The sequence below is a fragment of the Montipora foliosa genome, chromosome 8 (assembly GCF_036669935.1).
Source record: "Montipora foliosa isolate CH-2021 chromosome 8, ASM3666993v2, whole genome shotgun sequence".
NCBI classification, from domain to species: Eukaryota; Metazoa; Cnidaria; class Anthozoa; order Scleractinia; family Acroporidae; genus Montipora; species Montipora foliosa.
The window spans coordinates 49,597,342-49,619,395 of record NC_090876.1 but is presented as its reverse complement, the minus strand read 5'-3'; the positions used below and the strand labels follow the sequence as shown (position 1 = coordinate 49,619,395).

The 22,054-nt window shown below is 43.8% G+C and overlaps 1 protein-coding gene across 1 annotated transcript in view; it reads right to left on the bottom strand.

Annotated features, from left to right (window-relative positions):
* The window catches only part of LOC137968898 (pneumococcal serine-rich repeat protein-like), a 42,773-nt gene extending 20,726 nt beyond the window's left edge, over positions 1-22,047 (bottom strand). Inside the window, exon 1 of the mRNA XM_068815367.1 lies at positions 768-22,047. Within this exon, the coding sequence (XP_068671468.1) occupies positions 768-22,047 (21,280 nt within the window). The remainder of the gene's footprint in view (positions 1-767) is intronic.
* Positions 22,048-22,054: the final 7 nt, after the last annotated feature.

Genomic DNA, 22,054 nt, shown 5'->3' with positions numbered 1-22,054 from the left:
ATAAAGAAACACAATTTTCTTCAAAGCCAGTCATTCATTCCACTCTCCCCACATTACGTAAGAACAGATTCTACTGAAATATTAATACAAAAACAAAGTAAACCGTTAGCTGAACTGAACTGATCTGTCCTCAGCGACTGGGATGACGGATTTGCAATAGGCTGGCAGGTGCACGTAAAGGAAACATTTCTCGACAGAAATCTTGTGATAGCAAATTCGAAAGTGTAAATACCACTTAATCAAAGCCAAGATAAAGCAAGGCTGATCAAATATGTTTTCAAAACAAGCTACCCACGAGGTTATAATTAGATATAGAAAATACAAAGAATAACAACGCGCCGCACACCTGACGAAGCACTAGGAAAGTAAGTGGTCACTCGCCAAACATGCTAAAACTGACACAACTTAAAGTCGAGAAATGCACACGATTAATGCCCCGCTCGATCTTGGTAAAAATCACAAAGTGTCCCATAATGTTAAAACGTAAACTGTCTAGTTTCAACACATTAAGCGCTGACATTTAGTTAGTGTTTTTATGAATGTTTGTTTATTTGAAGAGCACAGTTTGGCACCCGTTTACCAAATACATCACATGTATATTGGAACGGACGCAACGTGAAAGTTTTTGAGATACAAAGCAATTCACTTCGAGACGCTAACAAAAACCAGCATGCCTATCATTTCGTTCATGTCTGCTCCTTAATGGTCATTGTAACTGTTCATAAATACACCAAAAATAAAATAACCAAATAACAAACGTGCTTTACCTGTTATTGCACTGGAACTCAAAGCCAAAGAGGGGACACTACTTGATATTAGATTCAATGAAAAAACACTTGAAGATGGAATTGATCCAGACAGTGACAAAAGCACAGAAGAAATGGGAATTCCAGATGTAAGTGCAAAAGTTTCCGAACTCGCAACAGATGTCGAACTAGTTCTCATAACACCACTTGAAATACTTGACGTGTGTACGATCACTAACGAGGTAACCAGTGAAGCTGACACTGATGGCAACATTACACTCCTATAAACTATTCCAACACTAGATCGCACTGACAAAGACGAGCCACTTCTCACTAAACGGTTGATACTCGATATTCCCACAAGAGACGACACCATCACAGGAGACAAGGAGGGCAAAACGGACGTGCTATCGATTGTTCCCCTTCTGGATGTCACTGTTACGGATGTCGGGCCACTTTCCACTGGGCTACTTGTAACAGCTAATGTGGATATGACTTGTGAGGATGTAACTAGCGAATGTGGTCCTGAAGGTAAGACAGAGGTCCTTTCGACTATTTCCAAACTCGAGCTTTCCGACACATATATTAAACTACTTGTCACTGAGGGGCTTAGACTCTCAGATGTTGACTTCACTGCTTTAGATGAGTATAGGAGAGATGAGACTGACAACAAAATTGACGGGCTTGCAATTACTGACACAGTTGAGCTTACTATCAACGACGAAGGAGTCCTTTTTGAAAAACTGCTGGAAACGGCTCCATGGGACATTACGGAAGACGATTGCAACAACACAAGAGATGCCGAAGATACTTCAGCTGTGGTTTCATCTACCGCAAGAGACGAGCTCACAGCCACAGCCGATTCCCTGCTCAAAACATAGCTACTTGTACCAATTACCGATGTTAACAATACTCCAGGAGATGACAGGTTGACTGATGAAACTGCAGGTGATAAGGGTGTACTCTTAAGTGTGGATAGTCCAACGCTAACGGAAACAGAGGACGAAGTACTTCTCACCACGCTTCTCGAAACACTTGATTTGCGTATGGAGACTGAAGATGCAGCTAACAAAGATGAATCTCTTTCCAACACAGAAGTTGTCTGATCTGTTTCTACACTTGACATTCCTGACACAGCCGAGTAATCGCTAGTTAGAGAGCTTCTCAAAGAAAATGATCCGGACACCAAAGATGACGATGACTCCAGCACCGAGGATTTTGACTGATATCCTGATTGACTTGGATCTAGTGACACACTAGTCCTTCCTTCAAACGATGACAAAGTAATTCCTGCCAGGCTGCTTGAAACAACTATTTGTGACACCGTTCCAGAAGAGGACACCGAAGACAACTTCGATGTAGTCTCAAATACCGGGAGAGATGTCCTTGCTGCCAAAGATGATGAACTACTATTGACCAAGCTCCTTGAAACAATACTTAAACTCGATATTACCACAGAAGACAGAGAAGGCGAAATGGATGTGCTATCGATTATTCTCTTTCTGGATGTCACTGCCACGGATGTCAGGCCTCTTTCCACTGGGCTACTTGAAAAAGCTAATGTGGATATGACTTCTGAGGATGTAACTAGCGAATATGGCGCTGAAGGAAAGAGAGAAGTCCTTTTGACTATTGCCAAACTCGAGCTTTCCGACACATATATTATACTACTTGTCCCTGAGCGGCTTAGACTCTCAGATATTGTCTTCACTGCTTTAGATGAGTATAGGAGAGATGAGACTGACAACAAAACTGACGGGCTTGCAATTACTGACACAGTTGAGCTTACTATCAACGACGAAGGAGTCCTTTTTGAAAAACTGCTGGAAACCTCTCCATGGGACACTACGGAAGACGATTGCACCAACACAACAGATGCGGAAGATACTTCAGCTGTGGTTTCATCTACCGCAAGAGACGAGCTCACAGCCACAGCCGATTCGCTGCTCAAAACATAGCTACTTGTACCAATTACCGATGTTAACAATACTCCAGGAGATGACAGGTTGACTGATGACACTGCAGGTGATAAGGCTGTACTCTTAACTGTGGATAGTCCAACGCTAACAGAAGCAGAGGACGAAGTACTTCTCACCACGCTTCTCGAAACACTTGATTTGCGTATGGAGACTGAAGATGCAGCTAACAAAGATGAATCTCTTTCCAACACAGAAGTTGTCTGATCTGTTTCTACACTTGACATTCCTGACACAGCCGAGTAACCGCTAGTTAGAGAGCTTCTCAAATTAAATGATCCGTACACCAAAGCTGACGATGATTCCAGCACCGAGGATTTTGACTGATATACTGATTGACTTGGATCTAGTGACACACTAGTCCTTCCTTCAAACGATGACAAAGTAATTCCTGCCAGGCTGCTTGAAACAACTATTTGTGACACTGTTCCAGAAGAGGACACCGAAGAAAACTTCGATGTAGTCTCAAATACCGGGAGAGATGTCCTTGCTGCCAAAGATGATAAACTACTATTGACCAAGCTCCTTGAAACAATACTTAAACTCGATACTACAACAGAAGACAGAGAGGGCGAAATGGATGTGCTATCGATTATTCTCTTTCTGCATGTCACTGCCACGGATGTCAGGCCTCTTTCCACTGGGCTACTTGAAAAAGCTAATGTGGATATGACTTCTGAGTATGTAACTAGCGAAGATAACGCTGAAGATAAGACAGAAGACCTTTTGACTATTGCCAAACTCGAGCTTTCCGACACATATATTATACTACTAGTCCCTGAGCGGCTTAGACTCTCAGATGTTGACTTCACTGCTTTAGATGAGTATAGGAGAGATGAGACTGACAACAAAACTGACGGGCTTGCAATTACTGACACAGTTGAGCTTACTATCAACGACGAAGGAGTCCTTTTTGAAAAACTGCTGGAAACGGCTCCATAGGACATTACGGAAGACGATTGCAACAACACAAGAGATGCCGAAGATACTTCAGCTGTGGTTTCATCTACCGCAAGAGACGAGCTCACAGCCACAGCCGATTCCCTGCTCAAAACATAGCTACTTGTACCAATTACCGATGTTAACAATACTCCAGGAGATGACAGGTTGACTGATGAAACTGCAGGTGATAAGGGTGTACTCTTAAGTGTGGATAGTCCAACGCTAACGGAAACAGAGGACGAAGTACTCCTCACCACGCTTCTCGAAACACTTGATTTGCGTATGGAGACTGAAGATGCAGCTAACAAAGATGAATCTCTTTCCAACACAGAAGTTGTCTGATCTGTTTCTACACTTGACATTCCTGACACAGCCGAGTAATCGCTAGTTAGAGAGCTTCTCAAAGAAAATGATCCGGACACCAAAGATGACGATGATTCCAGCACCGAGGATTTTGACTGATATACTGATTGACTTGGATCTAGTGACACACTAGTCCTTCCTTCAAACGATGACAAAGTAATTCCTGCCAGGCTGCTTGAAACAACTATTTGTGACACCGTTCCAGAAGAGGACACCGAAAACAACTTCGATGTAGTCTCAAATACCGGGAGAGATGTCCTTGCTGCCAAAGATGATGAACTACTATTGACCAAGCTCCTTGAAACAATACTTAAACTCGATACTACCACAGAAGACAGAGAAGGCGAAATGGATGTGCTATCGATTATTCTCTTTCTGGATGTCACTGCCACGGATGTCAGGCCTCTTTCCACTGGGCTACTTGAAAAAGCTAATGTGGATATGACTTCTGAGGATTTAACTAGCGAATATGGCGCTGAAGGAAAGAGAGAAGTCCTTTTGACTATTGCCAAACTTGAGCTTTCCGACACATATATTATACTACTTGTCCCTGAGCGGCTAAGACTCTCAGATGTTGTCTTCACTGCTTTAGATGAGTATAGGAGAGATGAGACTGACAACAAAACTGACGGGCTTGCAATTACTGACACAGTTGAGCTTACTATCAACGACGAAGGAGTCCTTTTTGAAAAACTGCTGGAAACCTCTCCATGGGACACTACGGAAGACGATTGCACCAACACAACAGATGCGGAAGATACTTCAGTTGTGGTTTCATCTACCGCAAGAGACGAGCTCACAGCCACAGCCGATTCGCTGCTCAAAACATAGCTACTTGTACCAATTACCGATGTTAACAATACTCCAGGAGATGACAGGTTGACTGATGACACTGCAGGTGATAAGGCTGTACTCTTAACTGTGGATAGTCCAACGCTAACAGAAGCAGAGGACGAAGTACTTCTCACCACGCTTCTCGAAACACTTGATTTGCGTATGGAGACTGAAGATGCAGCTAACAAAGATGAATCTCTTTCCAACACAGAAGTTGTCTGATCTGTTTCTACACTTGACATTCCTGACACAGCCGAGTAATCGATAGCTAGAGAGCTTTTCAAAGAAAATGATCCGGACACCAAAGCTGACGATGATTCCAGCACCGAGGATTTTGCTTGATATACTGATTGACTTGGATCTAGTGACACACTAGTCCTTCCTTCAAACGATGACAAAGTAATTCCTGCCAGGCTGCTTGAAACAACTATTTGTGACACCGTTCCAGAAGAGGACACCGAAGACAACTTCGATGTAGTCTCAAATACCGGGAGAGATGTCCTTGCTGCCAAAGATGATGAACTACTATTGACCAAGCGCCTTGAAACAATACTTAAACTTGATACTACCACAGAAGACAGAGAAGGCGAAATGGATGTGCTATCGATTATTCTCTTTCTGGATGTCACTGCCACGGATGTCAGGCCTCTTTCCACTGGGCTACTTGAAAAAGCTAATGTGGATATGACTTCTGAGGATATAACTAGCGAAGATAACGCTGAAGATAAGACAGAAGACCTTTTGACTATTGCCAAACTCGAGCTTTCCGCCACATATATTATACTACTTGTTCCTGAGCGGCTTAGACTCTCAGATGTTGATTTTACTGCTTTAGATGAGTATAGGAGAGATGAGACTGACAACAAAACTGACGGGCTTGCAATTACTGACACAGTTGAGCTTACTATCAACGACGAAGGAGTCCTTTTTGAAAAACTGCTGGAAACGGCTCCATGGGACATTACGGAAGACGATTCCAACAACACAAGAGATGCCGAAGATACTTCAGCTGTGGTTTCATCTACCGCAAGAGACGAGCTCACAGCCACAGCCGATTCCCTGCTCAAAACATAGCTACTTGTACCAATTACCGATGTTAACAATACTCCAGGAGATGACAGGTTGACTGATGACACTGCAGGTGATAAGGCTGTACTCTTAACCGTGTATAGTCCAACGCTAACGGAAGCAGAGGACGAAGTACTTCTCACCACGCTTCTCGAAACACTTGATTTGCGTATGGAGACTGAAGATGCAGCTAACAAAGATGAATCTCTTTCCAACACAGAAGTTGTCTGATCTGTTTCTACACTTGACATTCCTGACACAGCCGAGTAATCGCTAGTTAGAGAGCTTCTCAAAGAAAATGATCCGGACACCAAAGCTGACGATGATTCCAGCACCGAGGATTTTGCTTGATATACTGATTGACTTGGATCTAGTGACACACTAGTCCTTCCTTCAAACGATGACAAAGTAATTCCTGCCAGGCTGCTTGAAACAACTATTTGTGACACCGTTCCAGAAGAGGACACCGAATACAACTTCGATGTAGTCTCAAATACCGGGAGAGATGTCCTTGCTGCCAAAGATGATGAACTACTATTGACCAAGCGCCTTGAAACAATACTTAAACTTGATACTACCACAGAAGACAGAGAAGGCGAAATGGATGTGCTATCGATTATTCTCTTTCTGGATGTCACTGCCACGGATGTCAGGCCTCTTTCCACTGGGCTACTTGAAAAAGCTAATGTGGATATGACTTCTGAGGATATAACTAGCGAAGATAACGCTGAAGATAAGACAGAAGACCTTTTGACTATTGCCAAACTCGAGCTTTCCGCCACATATATTATACTACTTGGCCCTGAGCGGCTTACACTCTCAGATGTTGTCTTCACTGCTTTAGATGAGTATAGGAGAGATGAGACTGACAACAAAACTGACGGGCTTGCAATTACTGACACATTCGAGCTTACTATCAACGACGAAGGAGTCCTTTTTGAAAAACTGCTGGAAACGGCTCCATGGGACACTACGGAAGACGATTGCACCAACACAAGAGATGCCGAAGATACTTCAGCTGTGGTTTCATCTACCGCAAGAGACGGGCTCACAGCCACAGCCGATTCGCTGCTCAAAACATAGCTACTTGTACCAATTACCGATGTTAACAATACTCCAGGAGATGACAGGTTGACTGATGACACTGCAGGTGATAAGGCTGTACTCTTAACCGTGGATAGTCCAACGCTAACGAAAGCAGAGGACGAAGTACTTCTCACCACGCTTCTCGAAACACTTGATTTGCGTATGGAGACTGAAGATGCAGCTAACAAAGATGAATCTCTTTCCAACACAGAAGTTGTCTGATCTGTTTCTACACTTGACATTCCTGACACAGCCGAGTAATCGCTAGTTAGAGAGCTTCTCAAAGAAACTGATCCGGATACCAAAGCTGACGATGATTCCAGCACCGAGGATTTTGATTGATATACTGGTTGACTTGGATCTAGTGACACACTAGTCCTTCCTTCAAACGATGACAAAGTAATTCCTGCCAGGCTGCTTGAAACAACTATTTGTGACACCGTTCCAGAAGAGGACACCGAAGACAACTTCGATGTAGTCTCAAATACCGGGAGAGATGTCCTTGCTGCCAAAGATGATGAACCACTATTGACCAAGCTCCTTGAAACAATACTTAAACTCGATACTACCACAGAAGACAGAGAAGGCGAAATGGATGTGCTATCGATTATTCTCTTTCTGGATGTCACTGCCACGGATGTCAGGCCGCTTTCCACTAAGCTACTTGAAAAAGCTAATGTGGATATGACTTCTGAGTATGTAACTAGCGAAGATAACGCTGAAGATAAGACAGAAGACCTTTTGACTATTGCCAAACTCGAGCTTTCCGACACATATATTATACTACTTGTCCCTGAGCGGCTTAGACTCTCAGATGTTGACTTCACTGCCTTAGATGAGTATAGGAGAGATGAGACTGACAACAAAACTGACGGGCTTCCAATTACTGACACAGTTGAGCTTACTATCAACGACGAAGGAGTCCTTTTTGAAAAACTGCTGGAAACGGCTCCATGGGACATTACGGAAGACGATTGCAACAACACAAGAGATGCCGAAGATACTTCAGCTGTGGTTTCATCTACCGCAAGAGACGAGCTCACAGCCACAGCCGATTCCCTGCTCAAAACATAGCTACTTGTACCAATTACCGATGTTAACAATACTCCAGGAGATGACAGGTTGACTGATGACACTGCAGGTGATAAGGCTGTACTCTTAACCGTGTATAGTCCAACGCTAACGGAAGCAGAGGACGAAGTACTTCTCACCACGCTTCTCGAAACACTTGATTTGCGTATGGAGACTGAAGATGCAGCTAACAAAGATGAATCTCTTTCCAACACAGAAGTTGTCTGATCTGTTTCTACACTTGACATTCCTGACACAGCCGAGTAATCGCTAGTTAGAGAGCTTCTCAAAGAAAATGATCCGGACACCAAAGATGACGATGATTCCAGCACCGAGGATTTTGACTGATATACTGATTGACTTGGATCTAGTGACACACTAGTCCTTCCTTCAAACGATGACAAAGTAATTCCTGCCAGGCTGCTTGAAACAACTATTTGTGACACCGTTCCAGAAGAGGACACCGAAAACAACTTCGATGTAGTCTCAAATACCGGGAGAGATGTCCTTGCTGCCAAAGATGATGAACTACTATTGACCAAGCTCCTTGAAACAATACTTAAACTCGATACTACCACAGAAGACAGAGAAGGCGAAATGGATGTGCTATCGATTATTCTCTTTCTGGATGTCACTGCCACGGATGTCAGGCCTGTTTCCAATGGGCTACTTGAAAAAGCTAATGTGGATATGACTTCTGAGGATGTAACTAGCGAAGATGGCGCTGAAGGTAAGACAGAAGTCCTTTTGACTATTGCCAAACTTGAGCTTTCCGACACATATATTATACTACTTGTCCCTGAGCGGCTTAGACTCTCAGATGTTGTCTTCACTGCTTTAGATGAGTATAGGAGAGATGAGACTGACAACAAAACTGACGAGCTTGCAATTACTGACACATTCGAGCTAACTATCAACGACGAAGGAGTCCTTTTTGAAAAACTGCTGGAAACGGCTCCATGGGACACTACGGAAGACGATTGCACCAACACAACAGATGCGGAAGATACTTCAGCTGTGGTTTCATCTACCGCAAGAGACGAGCTCACAGCCACAGCCGATTCGCTGCTCAAAACATAGCTACTTGTACCAATTACCGATGTTAACAATACTCCAGGAGATGACAGGTTGACTGATGACACTGCAGGTGATAAGGCTGTACTCTTAACCGTGGATAGTCCAACGCTAACGGAAGCAGAGGACGAAGTACTTCTCACCACGCTTCTCGAAACACTTGATTTGCGTATGGAGACTGAAGATGCAGCTAACAAAGATGAATCTCTTTCCAACACAGAAGTTGTCTGATCTGTTTCTACACTTGACATTCCTGACACAGCCGAGTAATCTCTAGTTAGAGAGCTTCTCAAAGAAAATGATCGGGACACCAAAGCTGACGATGATTCCAGCACCGAGGATTTTGACTGATATACTGATTGACTTGGATCTAGTGACACACTAGTCCTTCCTTCAAACGATGACAAAGTAATTCCTGCCAGGCTGCTTGAAACAACTATTTGTGACACCGTTCCAGAAGAGGACACCGAAGACAACTTCGATGTAGTCTCAAATACCGGGAGAGATGTCCTTGCTGCCAAAGATGATGAACTACTATTGACCAAGCTCCTTGAAACAATACTTAAACTCGATACTACCACAGAAGACAGAGAAGGCGAAATGGATGTGCTATCGATTATTCTCTTTCTGGATGTCACTGCCACGGATGTCAGGCCTCTTTCCAATGGGCTACTTGAAAAACCTAATGTGGATATGACTTCTGAGGATGTAACTAGCGAAGATGGCGTTGAAGGTAAGACAGAAGTCCTTTTGACTATTGCCAAACTCGAGCTTTCCGACACATATATTATACTACTTGGCCCTGAGCGGCTTACACTCTCAGATGTTGTCTTCACTGCTTTAGATGAGTATAGGAGAGATGAGACTGACAACAAAACTGACGGGCTTGCAATTACTGACACATTCGAGCTTACTATCAACGACGAAGGAGTCCTTTTTGAAAAACTGCTGGAAACGGCTCCATGGGACACTACGGAAGACGATTGCACCAACACAACAGATGCCGAAGATACTTCAGCTGTGGTTTCATCTACCGCAAGAGACGAGCTCACAGCCACAGCCGATTCGCTACTCAAAACATAGCTACTTGTACCAATTACCGATGTTAACAATACTCCAGGAGATGACAGGTTGACTGATGACACTGCAGGTGATAAGGCTGTACTCTTAACCGTGGATAGTCCAACGCTAACGGAAGCAGAGGACGAAGTACTTCTCACCACGCTTCTCGAAACACTTGATTTGCGTATGGAGACTGAAGATGCAGCTAGCAAAGATGAATCTCTTTCCAACACAGAAGTTGTCTGATCTGTTTCTACACTTGACATTCCTGACACAGCCGAGTAATCGCTAGTTAGAGAGCTTCTCAAAGAAAATGATCCGGACACCAAAGCTGACGATGATTCCACCACCAAGGATTTTGATTGATATTCTGGTTGACTTGGATCTAGTGACACACTAGTCCTTCCTTCAAACGATGACAAAGTAATTCCTGCCAGGCTGCTTGAAACAACTATTTGTGACACCGTTCCAGAAGAGGACACCGAAGACAACTTCGATGTAGTCTCAAATACCGGGAAAGATGTCCTTGCTGCCAAAGATGATGAACTACTATTGACCAAGCGCCTTGAAACAATACTTAAACTCGATACTACCACAGAAGACAGAAAAGGCGAAATGGATGTGCTATCGATTATTTTCTTTCTGGATGTCACTGCCACGGATGTCAGGCTCCTTTTCACTGGGCTACTTGAAAAAGCTAATGTGGATATGACTTTTGAGGATGTAACTAGCGAAGATAACGCTGAAGATAAGACAGAAGACCTTTTGACTATTGCCAAACTCGAGCTTTCCGACACATATATTATACTACTTGTCCCTGAGCGGGTTAGACTCTCAGATGTTGACTTCACTGCTTTAGATGAGTATAGGAGAGATGAGACTGACAACAAAACTGACGGGCTTGCAGTTACTGACACAGTTGAGCTTACTATCAACGACGAAGGAGTCCTTTTTGCAAAACTGCTGGAAACGGCTCCATGGGACATTACGGAAGACGATTGCAACAACACAAGAGATGCCGAAGATACTTCAGCTGTGGTTTCATCTACCGCAAGAGACGAGCTCACAGCCACAGCCGATTCCCTGCTCAAAACATAGCTACTTGTACCAATTACCGATGTTAACAATACTCCAGGAGATGACAGGTTGACTGATGACACTGCAGGTGATAAGGCTGTACTCTTAACCGTGTATAGTCCAACGCTAACGGAAGCAGAGGACGAAGTACTTCTCACCACGCTTCTCGAAACACTTGATTTGCGTATGGAGACTGAAGATGCAGCTAACAAAGATGAATCTCTTTCCAACACAGAAGTTGTCTGATCTGTTTCTACACTTGACATTCCTGACACAGCCGAGTAATCGCTAGTTAGAGAGCTTCTCAAAGAAAATGATCCGGACACCAAAGCTGACGATGATTCCAGCACCGAGGATTTTGACTGATATACTGATTGACTTGGATCTAGTGACACACTAGTCCTTCCTTCAAACGATGACAAAGTAATTCCTGCCAGGCTGCTTGAAACAACTATTTGTGACACCGTTCCAGAAGAGGACACCGAAGACAACTTCGATGTAGTCTCAAATACCGGGAGAGATGTCCTTGCTGCCAAAGATGATGAACTACTATTGACCAAGCTCCTTGAAACAATACTTAAACTCGATACCACCACAGAAGACAGAGAAGGCGAAATGGATGTGCTATCGATTATTCTCTTTCTGGATGTCACTGCCACGGATGTCAGGCCTCTTTCCAATGGGCTACTTGAAAAAGCTGATGTGGATATGACTTCTGAGGATGTAACTAGCGAAGATGACGCTGAAGGTAAGACAGAAGTCCTTTTGACTATTGCCAAACTTGAGCTTTCCGACACATATATTATACTACTTGGCCCTGAGCGGCTTACACTCTCAGATGTTGTCTTCACTGCTTTAGATGAGTATAGGATAGATGAGACTGACAACAAAACTGACGAGCTTGCAATTACTGACACATTCGAGCTTACTATCAACGACGAAGGAGTCCTTTTTGAAAAACTGCTGGAAACGGCTCCATGGGACACTACGGAAGACGATTGCACCAACACAACAGATGCGGAAGATACTTCAGCTGTGGTTTCATCTACCGCAAGAGACGAGCTCACAGCCACAGCCGATTCGCTGCTCAAAACATAGCTACTTGTACCAATTACCGATGTTAACAATACTCCAGGAGATGACAGGTTGACTGATGACACTGCAGGTGATAAGGCTGTACTCTTAACCGTGGATAGTCCAACGCTAACGAAAGCAGAGGACGAAGTACTTCTCACCACGCTTCTCGAAACACTTGATTTGCGTATGGAGACTGAAGATGCAGCTAACAAAGATGAATCTCTTTCCAACACAGAAGTTGTCTGATCTGTTTCTACACTTGACATTCCTGACACAGCCGAGTAATCGCTAGTTAGAGAGCTTCTCAAAGAAAATGATCCGGATACCAAAGCTGACGATGATTCCAGCACCGAGGATTTTGATTGATATACTGGTTGACTTGGATCTAGTGACACACTAGTCCTTCCTTCAAACGATGACAAAGTAATTCCTGCCAGGCTGCTTGAAACAACTATTTGTGACACCGTTCCAGAAGAGGACACCGAAGACAACTTCGATGTAGTCTCAAATACCGGGAGAGATGTCCTTGCTGCCAAAGATGATGAACTACTATTGACCAAGCTCCTTGAAACAATACTTAAACTCGATACTACCACAGAAGACAGAGAAGGCGAAATGGATGTGCTATCGATTATTCTCTTTCTGGATGTCACTGCCACGGATGTCAGGCCTGTTTCCAATGGGCTACTTGAAAAAGCTAATGTGGATATGACTTCTGAGGATGTAACTAGCGAAGATGGCGCTAAAGGTAAGACAGAAGTCCTTTTGACTATTGCCAAACTTGAGCTTTCCGACACATATATTATACTACTTGGCCCTGAGCGGCTTACACTCTCAGATGTTGTCTTCACTGCTTTAGATGAGTATAGGAGAGATGAGACTGACAACAAAACTGACGAGCTTGCAATTACTGACACATTCGAGCTTACTATCAACGACGAAGGAGTCCTTTTTGAAAAACTGCTGGAAACGGCTCCATGGGACACTACGGAAGACGATTGCACCAACACAACAGATGCGGAAGATACTTCAGCTGTGGTTTCATCTACCGCAAGAGACGAGCTCACAGCCACAGCCGATTCGCTGCTCAAAACATAGCTACTTGTACCAATTACCGATGTTAACAATACTCCAGGAGATGACAGGTTGACTGATGACACTGCAGGTGATAAGGCTGTACTCTTAACCGTGGATAGTCCAACGCTAACGGAAGCAGAGGACGAAGTACTTCTCACCACGCTTCTCGAAACACTTGATTTGCGTATGGAGACTGAAGATGCAGCTAACAAAGATGAATCTCTTTCCAACACAGAAGTTGTCTGATCTGTTTCTACACTTGACATTCCTGACACAGCCGAGTAATCTCTAGTTAGAGAGCTTCTCAAAGAAAATGATCCGGACACGAAAGTTGACGATGATTCCAGCACCAAGGAGTTTGATTGATATACTGATTGACTTGGATCTAGTGACACACTAGTCCTTCCTTCAAACGATGACAAAGTAATTCCTGCCAGGCTGCTTGAAACAACTATTTGTGACACCGTTCCAGAAGAGGACACCGAAGACAACTTCGATGTAGTCTCAAATACCGGGAGAGATGTCCTTGCTGCCAAAGATGATGAACTACTATTGACCAAGCTCCTTGAAACAATACTTAAACTCGATACTACCACAGAAGACAGAGAAGGCGAAATGGATGTGCTATCGATTATTCTCTTTCTGGATGTCACTGCCACGGATGTCAGGCCGCTTTCCACTAAGCTACTTGAAAAAGCTAATGTGGATATGACTTCTGAGTATGTAACTAGCGAAGATAACGCTGAAGATAAGACAGAAGACCTTTTGACTATTGCCAAACTCGAGCTTTCCGACACATATATTATACTACTTGTCCCTGAGCGGCTTAGACTCTCAGATGTTGACTTCACTGCTTTAGATGAGTATAGGAGAGATGAGACTGACAACAAAACTGACGGGCTTCCAATTACTGACACAGTTGAGCTTACTATCAACGACGAAGGAGTCCTTTTTGCAAAACTGCTGGAAACGGCTCCATGGGACATTACGGAAGACGATTGCAACAACACAAGAGATGCCGAAGATACTTCAGCTGTGGTTTCATCTACCGCAAGAGACGAGCTCACAGCCACAGCCGATTCCCTGCTCAAAACATAGCTACTTGTACCAATTACCGATGTTAACAATACTCCAGGAGATGACAGGTTGACTGATGACACTGCAGGTGATAAGGCTGTACTCTTAACCGTGTATAGTCCAACGCTAACGGAAGCAGAGGACGAAGTACTTCTCACCACGCTTCTCGAAACACTTGATTTGCGAATGGAGACTGAAGATGCAGCTAACAAAGATGAATCTCTTTCCAACACAGAAGTTGTCTGATCTGTTTCTACACTTGACATTCCTGACACAGCCGAGTAATCGCTAGTTAGAGAGCTTCTCAAAGAAAATGATCCGGACACTAAAGCTGACGATGATTCCAGCACCGAGGATTTTGATTGATATACTGATTGACTTGGATCTAGTGACACACTAGTCCTTCCTTCAAACGATGACAAAGTAATTCCTGCCAGGCTGCTTGAAACAACTATTTGTGACACCGTTCCAGAAGAGGACACCGAAGACAACTTCGATGTAGTCTCAAATACCGGGAGAGATGTCCTTGCTGCCAAAGATGATGAACTACTATTGACCAAGCGCCTTGAAACAATACTTAAACTCGATACTACCACAGAAGACAGAGAAGGCGAAATGGATGTGCTATCGATTATTCTCTTTCTGGATGTCACTGCCACGGATGTCAGGCCTCTTTCCACTGGGCAACTTGAAAAAGCTAATGTGGATGTGACTTCTGAGGATGTAACTAGCGAAGATGGCGCTGAAGGTAAGACAGAAGTCCTTTTGACTATTGCCAAACTTGAGCTTTCCGACACATTTATTAAACTACTTGTCACTGAGCGGCTTACACTCTCAGATGTTGTCTTCACTGCTTTAGATGAGTATAGGATAGATGAGACTGACAACAAAACTGACGGGCTTGCAATTACTGACACATTCGAGCTTACTATCAACGACGAAGGAGTCCTTTTTGAAAAACTGCTGGAAACGGCTCCATAGGACACTACGGAAGACGATTGCACCAACACAACAGATTCCGAAGATACTTCAGCTGTGGTTTCATCTACCGCAAGAGACGAGCTCACAGCCACAGCCGATTCGCTGCTCAAAACATAGCTACTTGTACCAATTACCGATGTTAACAATACTCCAGGAGATGACAGGTTGACTGATGACACTGCAGGTGATAAGGCTGTACTCTTAACCGTGGATAGTCCAACGCTAACGAAAGCAGAGGACGAAGTACTTCTCACCACGCTTCTCGAAACACTTGATTTGCGTATGGAGACTGAAGATGCAGCTAACAAAGATGAATCTCTTTCCAACACAGAAGTTGTCTGATCTGTTTCTACACTTGACATTCCTGACACAGCCGAGTAATCGCTAGTTAGAGAGCTTCTCAAAGAAACTGATCCGGATACCAAAGCTGACGATGATTCCAGCACCGAGGATTTTGATTGATATACTGGTTGACTTGGATCTAGTGACACACTAGTCCTTCCTTCAAACGATGACAAAGTAATTCCTGCCAGGCTGCTTGAAACAACTATTTGTGACACCGTTCCAGAAGAGGACACCGAAGACAACTTCGATGTAGTCTCAAATACCGGGAGAGATGTCCTTGCTGCCAAAGATGATGAACTACTATTGACCAAGCTCCTTGAAACAATACTTAAACTCGATACTACCACAGAAGACAGAGAAGGCGAAATGGATGTGCTATCGATTATTCTCTTTCTGGATGTCACTGCCACGGATTTCAGGCCTGTTTCCAATGGGCTACTTGAAAAAGCTAATGTGGATATGACTTCTGAGGATGTAACTAGCGAAGATGGCGCTGAAGGTAAGACAGAAGTCCTTTTGACTATTGCCAAACTTGAGCTTTCCGACACATATATTATACTACTTGGCCCTGAGCGGCTTACACTCTCAGATGTTGTCTTCACTGCTTTAGATGAGTATAGGAGAGATGAGACTGACAACAAAACTGACGAGCTTGCAATTACTGACACATTCGAGCTTACTATCAACGACGAAGGAGTCCTTTTTGAAAAACTGCTGGAAACGGCTCCATGGGACACTACGGAAGACGATTGCACCAACACAACAGATGCGGAAGATACTTCAGCTGTGGTTTCATCTACCGCAAGAGACGAGCTCACAGCCACAGCCGATTCGCTGCTCAAAACATAGCTACTTGTACCAATTACCGATGTTAACAATACTCCAGGAGATGACAGGTTGACTGATGACACTGCAGGTGATAAGGCTGTACTCTTAACCGTGGATAGTCCAACGCTAACGAAAGCAGAGGACGAAGTACTTCTCACCACGCTTCTCGAAACACTTGATTTGCGTATGGAGACTGAAGATGCAGCTAACAAAGATGAATCTCTTTTCAACACAGAAGTTGTCTGATCTGTTTCTACACTTGACATTCCTGACACAGCCGAGTAATCGCTAGTTAGAGACCTTCTCAAAGAAACTGATCCGGATACCAAAGCTGACGATGATTCCAGCACCGAGGATTTTGATTGATATACTGGTTGACTTGGATCTAGTGACACACTAGTCCTTCCTTCAAACGATGACAAAGTAATTCCTGCCAGGCTGCTTGAAACAACTATTTGTGACACCGTTCCAGAAGAGGACACCGAAGACAACTTCGATATAGTCTCAAATACCGGGAGAGATGTCCTTGCTGCCAAAGATGATGAACTACTATTGACCAAGCTCCTTGAAACAATACTTAAACTCGATACTACCACAGAAGACAGAGAAGGCGAAATGGATGTGCTATCGATTATTCTCTTTCTGGATGTCACTGCCACGGATGTCAGGCCTGTTTCCAATGGGCTACTTGAAAAAGCTAATGTGGATATGACTTCTGAGGATGTAACTAGCGAAGATGGCGCTAAAGGTAAGACAGAAGTCCTTTTGACTATTGCCAAACTTGAGCTTTCCGACACATATATTATACTACTTGGCCCTGAGCGGCTTACACTCTCAGATGTTGTCTTCACTGCTTTAGATGAGTATAGGAGAGATGAGACTGACAACAAAACTGACGAGCTTGCAATTACTGACACATTCGAGCTTACTATCAACGACGAAGGAGTCCTTTTTGAAAAACTGCTGGAAACGGCTCCATGGGACACTACGGAAGACGATTGCACCAACACAACAGATGCGGAAGATACTTCAGCTGTGGTTTCATCTACCGCAAGAGACGAGCTCACAGCCACAGCCGATTCGCTGCTCAAAACATAGCTACTTGTACCAATTACCGATGTTAACAATACTCCAGGAGATGACAGGTTGACTGATGACACTGCAGGTGATAAGGCTGTACTCTTAACCGTATATAGTCCAACGCTAACGGAAGCAGAGGACGAAGTACTTCTCACCACGCTTCTCGAAACACTTGATTTGCGTATGGAGTATGAAGATGCAGCTAACAAAGATGAATCTCTTTCCAACACAGAAGTTGTCTGATCTGTTTCTACACTTGACATTCCTGACACAGCCGAGTAATCTCTAGTTAGAGAGCTTCTCAAAGAAAATGATCCGGACACGAAAGTTGACGATGATTCCAGCACCAAGGATTTTGATTGATATACTGATTGACTTGGATCTAGTGACACACTAGTCCTTCCTTCAAACGATGACAAAGTAATTCCTGCCAGGCTGCTTGAAACAACTATTTGTGACACCGTTCCAGAAGAGGACACCGAAGACAACTTCGATGTAGTCTCAAATACCGGGAGAGATGTCCTTGCTGCCAAAGATGATGAACTACTATTGACCAAGCTCCTTGAAACAATACTTAAACTCGATACTACCACAGAAGACAGAGAAGGCGAAATGGATGTGCTATCGATTATTCTCTTTCTGGATGTCACTGCCACGGATTTCAGGCCTGTTTCCAATGGGCTACTTGAAAAAGCTAATGTGGATATGACTTCTGAGGATGTAACTAGCGAAGATGGCGCTGAAGGTAAGACAGAAGTCCTTTTGACTATTGCCAAACTTGAGCTTTCCGACACATATATTATACTACTTGGCCCTGAGCGGCTTACACTCTCAGATGTTGTCTTCACTGCTTTAGATGAGTATAGGAGAGATGAGACTGACAACAAAACTGACGAGCTTGCAATTAGTGACACATTCGAGCTTACTATCAACGACGAAGGAGTCCTTTTTGAAAAACTGCTGGAAACGGCTCCATGGGACACTACGGAAGACGATTGCACCAACACAACAGATGCGGAAGATACTTCAGCTGTGGTTTCATCTACCGCAAGAGACGAGCTCACAGCCACAGCCGATTCGCTGCTCAAAACATAGCTACTTGTACCAATTACCGATGTTAACAATACTCCAGGAGATGACAGGTTGACTGATGACACTGCAGGTGATAAGGCTGTACTCTTAACCGTGGATAGTCCAACGCTAACGAAAGCAGAGGACGAAGTACTTCTCACCACGCTTCTCGAAACACTTGATTTGCGTATGGAGACTGAAGATGCAGCTAACAAAGATGAATCTCTTTTCAACACAGAAGTTGTCTGATCTGTTTCTACACTTGACATTCCTGACACAGCCGAGTAATCGCTAGTTAGAGAGCTTCTCAAAGAAACTGATCCGGATACCAAAGCTGACGATGATTCCAGCACCGAGGATTTTGATTGATATACTGGTTGACTTGGATCTAGTGACACACTAGTCCTTCCTTCAAACGATGACAAAGTAATTCCTGCCAGGCTGCTTGAAACAACTATTTGTGACACCGTTCCAGAAGAGGACACCGAAGACAACTTCGATGTAGTCTCAAATACCGGGAGAGATGTCCTTGCTGCCAAAGATGATGAACTACTATTGACCAAGCTCCTTGAAACAATACTTAAACTCGATACTACCACAGAAGACAGAGAAGGCGAAATGGATGTGCTATCGATTATTCTCTTTCTGGATGTCACTGCCACGGATGTCAGGCCTGTTTCCAATGGGCTACTTGAAAAAGCTAATGTGGATATGACTTCTGAGGATGTAACTAGCGAAGATGGCGCTAAAGGTAAGACAGAAGTCCTTTTGACTATTGCCAAACTTGAGCTTTCCGACACATATATTATACTACTTGGCCCTGAGCGGCTTACACTCTCAGATGTTGTCTTCACTGCTTTAGATGAGTATAGGAGAGATGAGACTGACAACAAAACTGACGAGCTTGCAATTACTGACACATTCGAGCTTACTATCAACGACGAAGGAGTCCTTTTTGAAAAACTGCTGGAAACGGCTCCATGGGACACTACGGAAGACGATTGCACCAACACAACAGATGCGGAAGATACTTCAGCTGTGGTTTCATCTACCGCAAGAGACGAGCTCACAGCCACAGCCGATTCGCTGCTCAAAACATAGCTACTTGTACCAATTACCGATGTTAACAATACTCCAGGAGATGACAGGTTGACTGATGACACTGCAGGTGATAAGGCTGTACTCTTAACCGTATATAGTCCAACGCTAACGGAAGCAGAGGACGAAGTACTTCTCACCACGCTTCTCGAAACACTTGATTTGCGTATGGAGACTGAAGATGCAGCTAACAAAGATGAATCTCTTTCCAACACAGAAGTTGTCTGATCTGTTTCTACACTTGACATTCCTGACACAGCCGAGTAATCTCTAGTTAGAGAGCTTCTCAAAGAAAATGATCCGGACACGAAAGTTGACGATGATTCCAGCACCAAGGATTTTGATTGATATACTGATTGACTTGGATCTAGTGACACACTAGTCCTTCCTTCAAACGATGACAAAGTAATTCCTGCCAGGCTGCTTGAAACAACTATTTGTGACACCGTTCCAGAAGAGGACACCGAAGACAACTTCGATGTAGTCTCAAATACCGGGAGAGATGTCCTTGCTGCCAAAGATGATGAACTACTATTGACCAAGCTCCTTGAAACAATACTTAAACTCGATACTACCACAGAAGACAGAGAAGGCGAAATGGATGTGCTATCGATTATTCTCTTTCTGGATGTCACTGCCACGGATGTCAGGCCGCTTTCCACTAAGCTACTTGAAAAAGCTAATGTGGATATGACTTCTGAGTATGTAACTAGCGAAGATAACGCTGAAGATAAGACAGAAGACCTTTTGACTATTGCCAAACTCGAGCTTTCCGACACATATATTATACTACTTGTCCCTGAGCGGCTTAGACTCTCAGATGTTGACTTCACTGCTTTAGATGAGTATAGGAGAGATGAGACTGACAACAAAACTGACGGGCTTCCAATTACTGACACAGTTGAGCTTACTATCAACGACGAAGGAGTCCTTTTTGAAAAACTGCTGGAAACGGCTCCATGGGACATTACGGAAGACGATTGCAACAACACAAGAGATGCCGAAGATACTTCAGCTGTGGTTTCATCTACCGCAAGAGACGAGCTCACAGCCACAGCCGATTCCCTGCTCAAAACATAGCTACTTGTACCAATTACCGATGTTAACAATACTCCAGGAGATGACAGGTTGACTGATGACACTGCAGGTGATAAGGCTGTACTCTTAACCGTGTATAGTCCAACGCTAACGGAAGCAGAGGACGAAGTACTTCTCACCACGCTTCTCGAAACACTTGATTTGCGTATGGAGACTGAAGATGCAGCTAACAAAGATGAATCTCTTTCCAACACAGAAGTTGTCTGATCTGTTTCTACACTTGACATTCCTGACACAGCCGAGTAATCGCTAGTTAGAGAGCTTCTCAAAGAAAATGATCCGGACACTAAAGCTGACGATGATTCCAGCACCGAGGATTTTGATTGATATACTGATTGACTTGGATCTAGTGACACACTAGTCCTTCCTTCAAACGATGACAAAGTAATTCCTGCCAGGCTGCTTGAAACAACTATTTGTGACACCGTTCCAGAAGAGGACACCGAAGACAACTTCGATGTAGTCTCAAATACCGGGAGAGATGTCCTTGCTGCCAAAGATGATGAACTACTATTGACCAAGCTCCTTGAAACAATACTTAAACTCGATACTACCACAGAAGACAGAGAAGGCGAAATGGATGTGCTATCGATTATTCTCTTTCTGGATGTCACTGCCACGGATGTCAGGCCTCTTTCCACTGGGCAACTTGAAAAAGCTAATGTGGATGTGACTTCTGAGGATGTAACTAGCGAAGATGGCGCTGAAGGTAAGACAGAAGTCCTTTTGACTATTGCCAAACTTGAGCTTTCCGACACATTTATTAAACTACTTGTCACTGAGCGGCTTAGACTCTCAGATGTTGTCTTTACTGCTTTAGATGAGTATAGGAGAGATGAGACTGACAACAAAACTGACGGGCTTGCAATTACTGACACATTCGAGCTTAGTATTAACAACGAAGGAGTCCTTTTTGAAAAACTGCTGGAAACGGCTACATGGGACACTATGGAAGACGATTGCACCAACACGAGAGATGCTGAAGATAATTTAGCTCTGGTTTGATGTACTGCCATAGGCGAA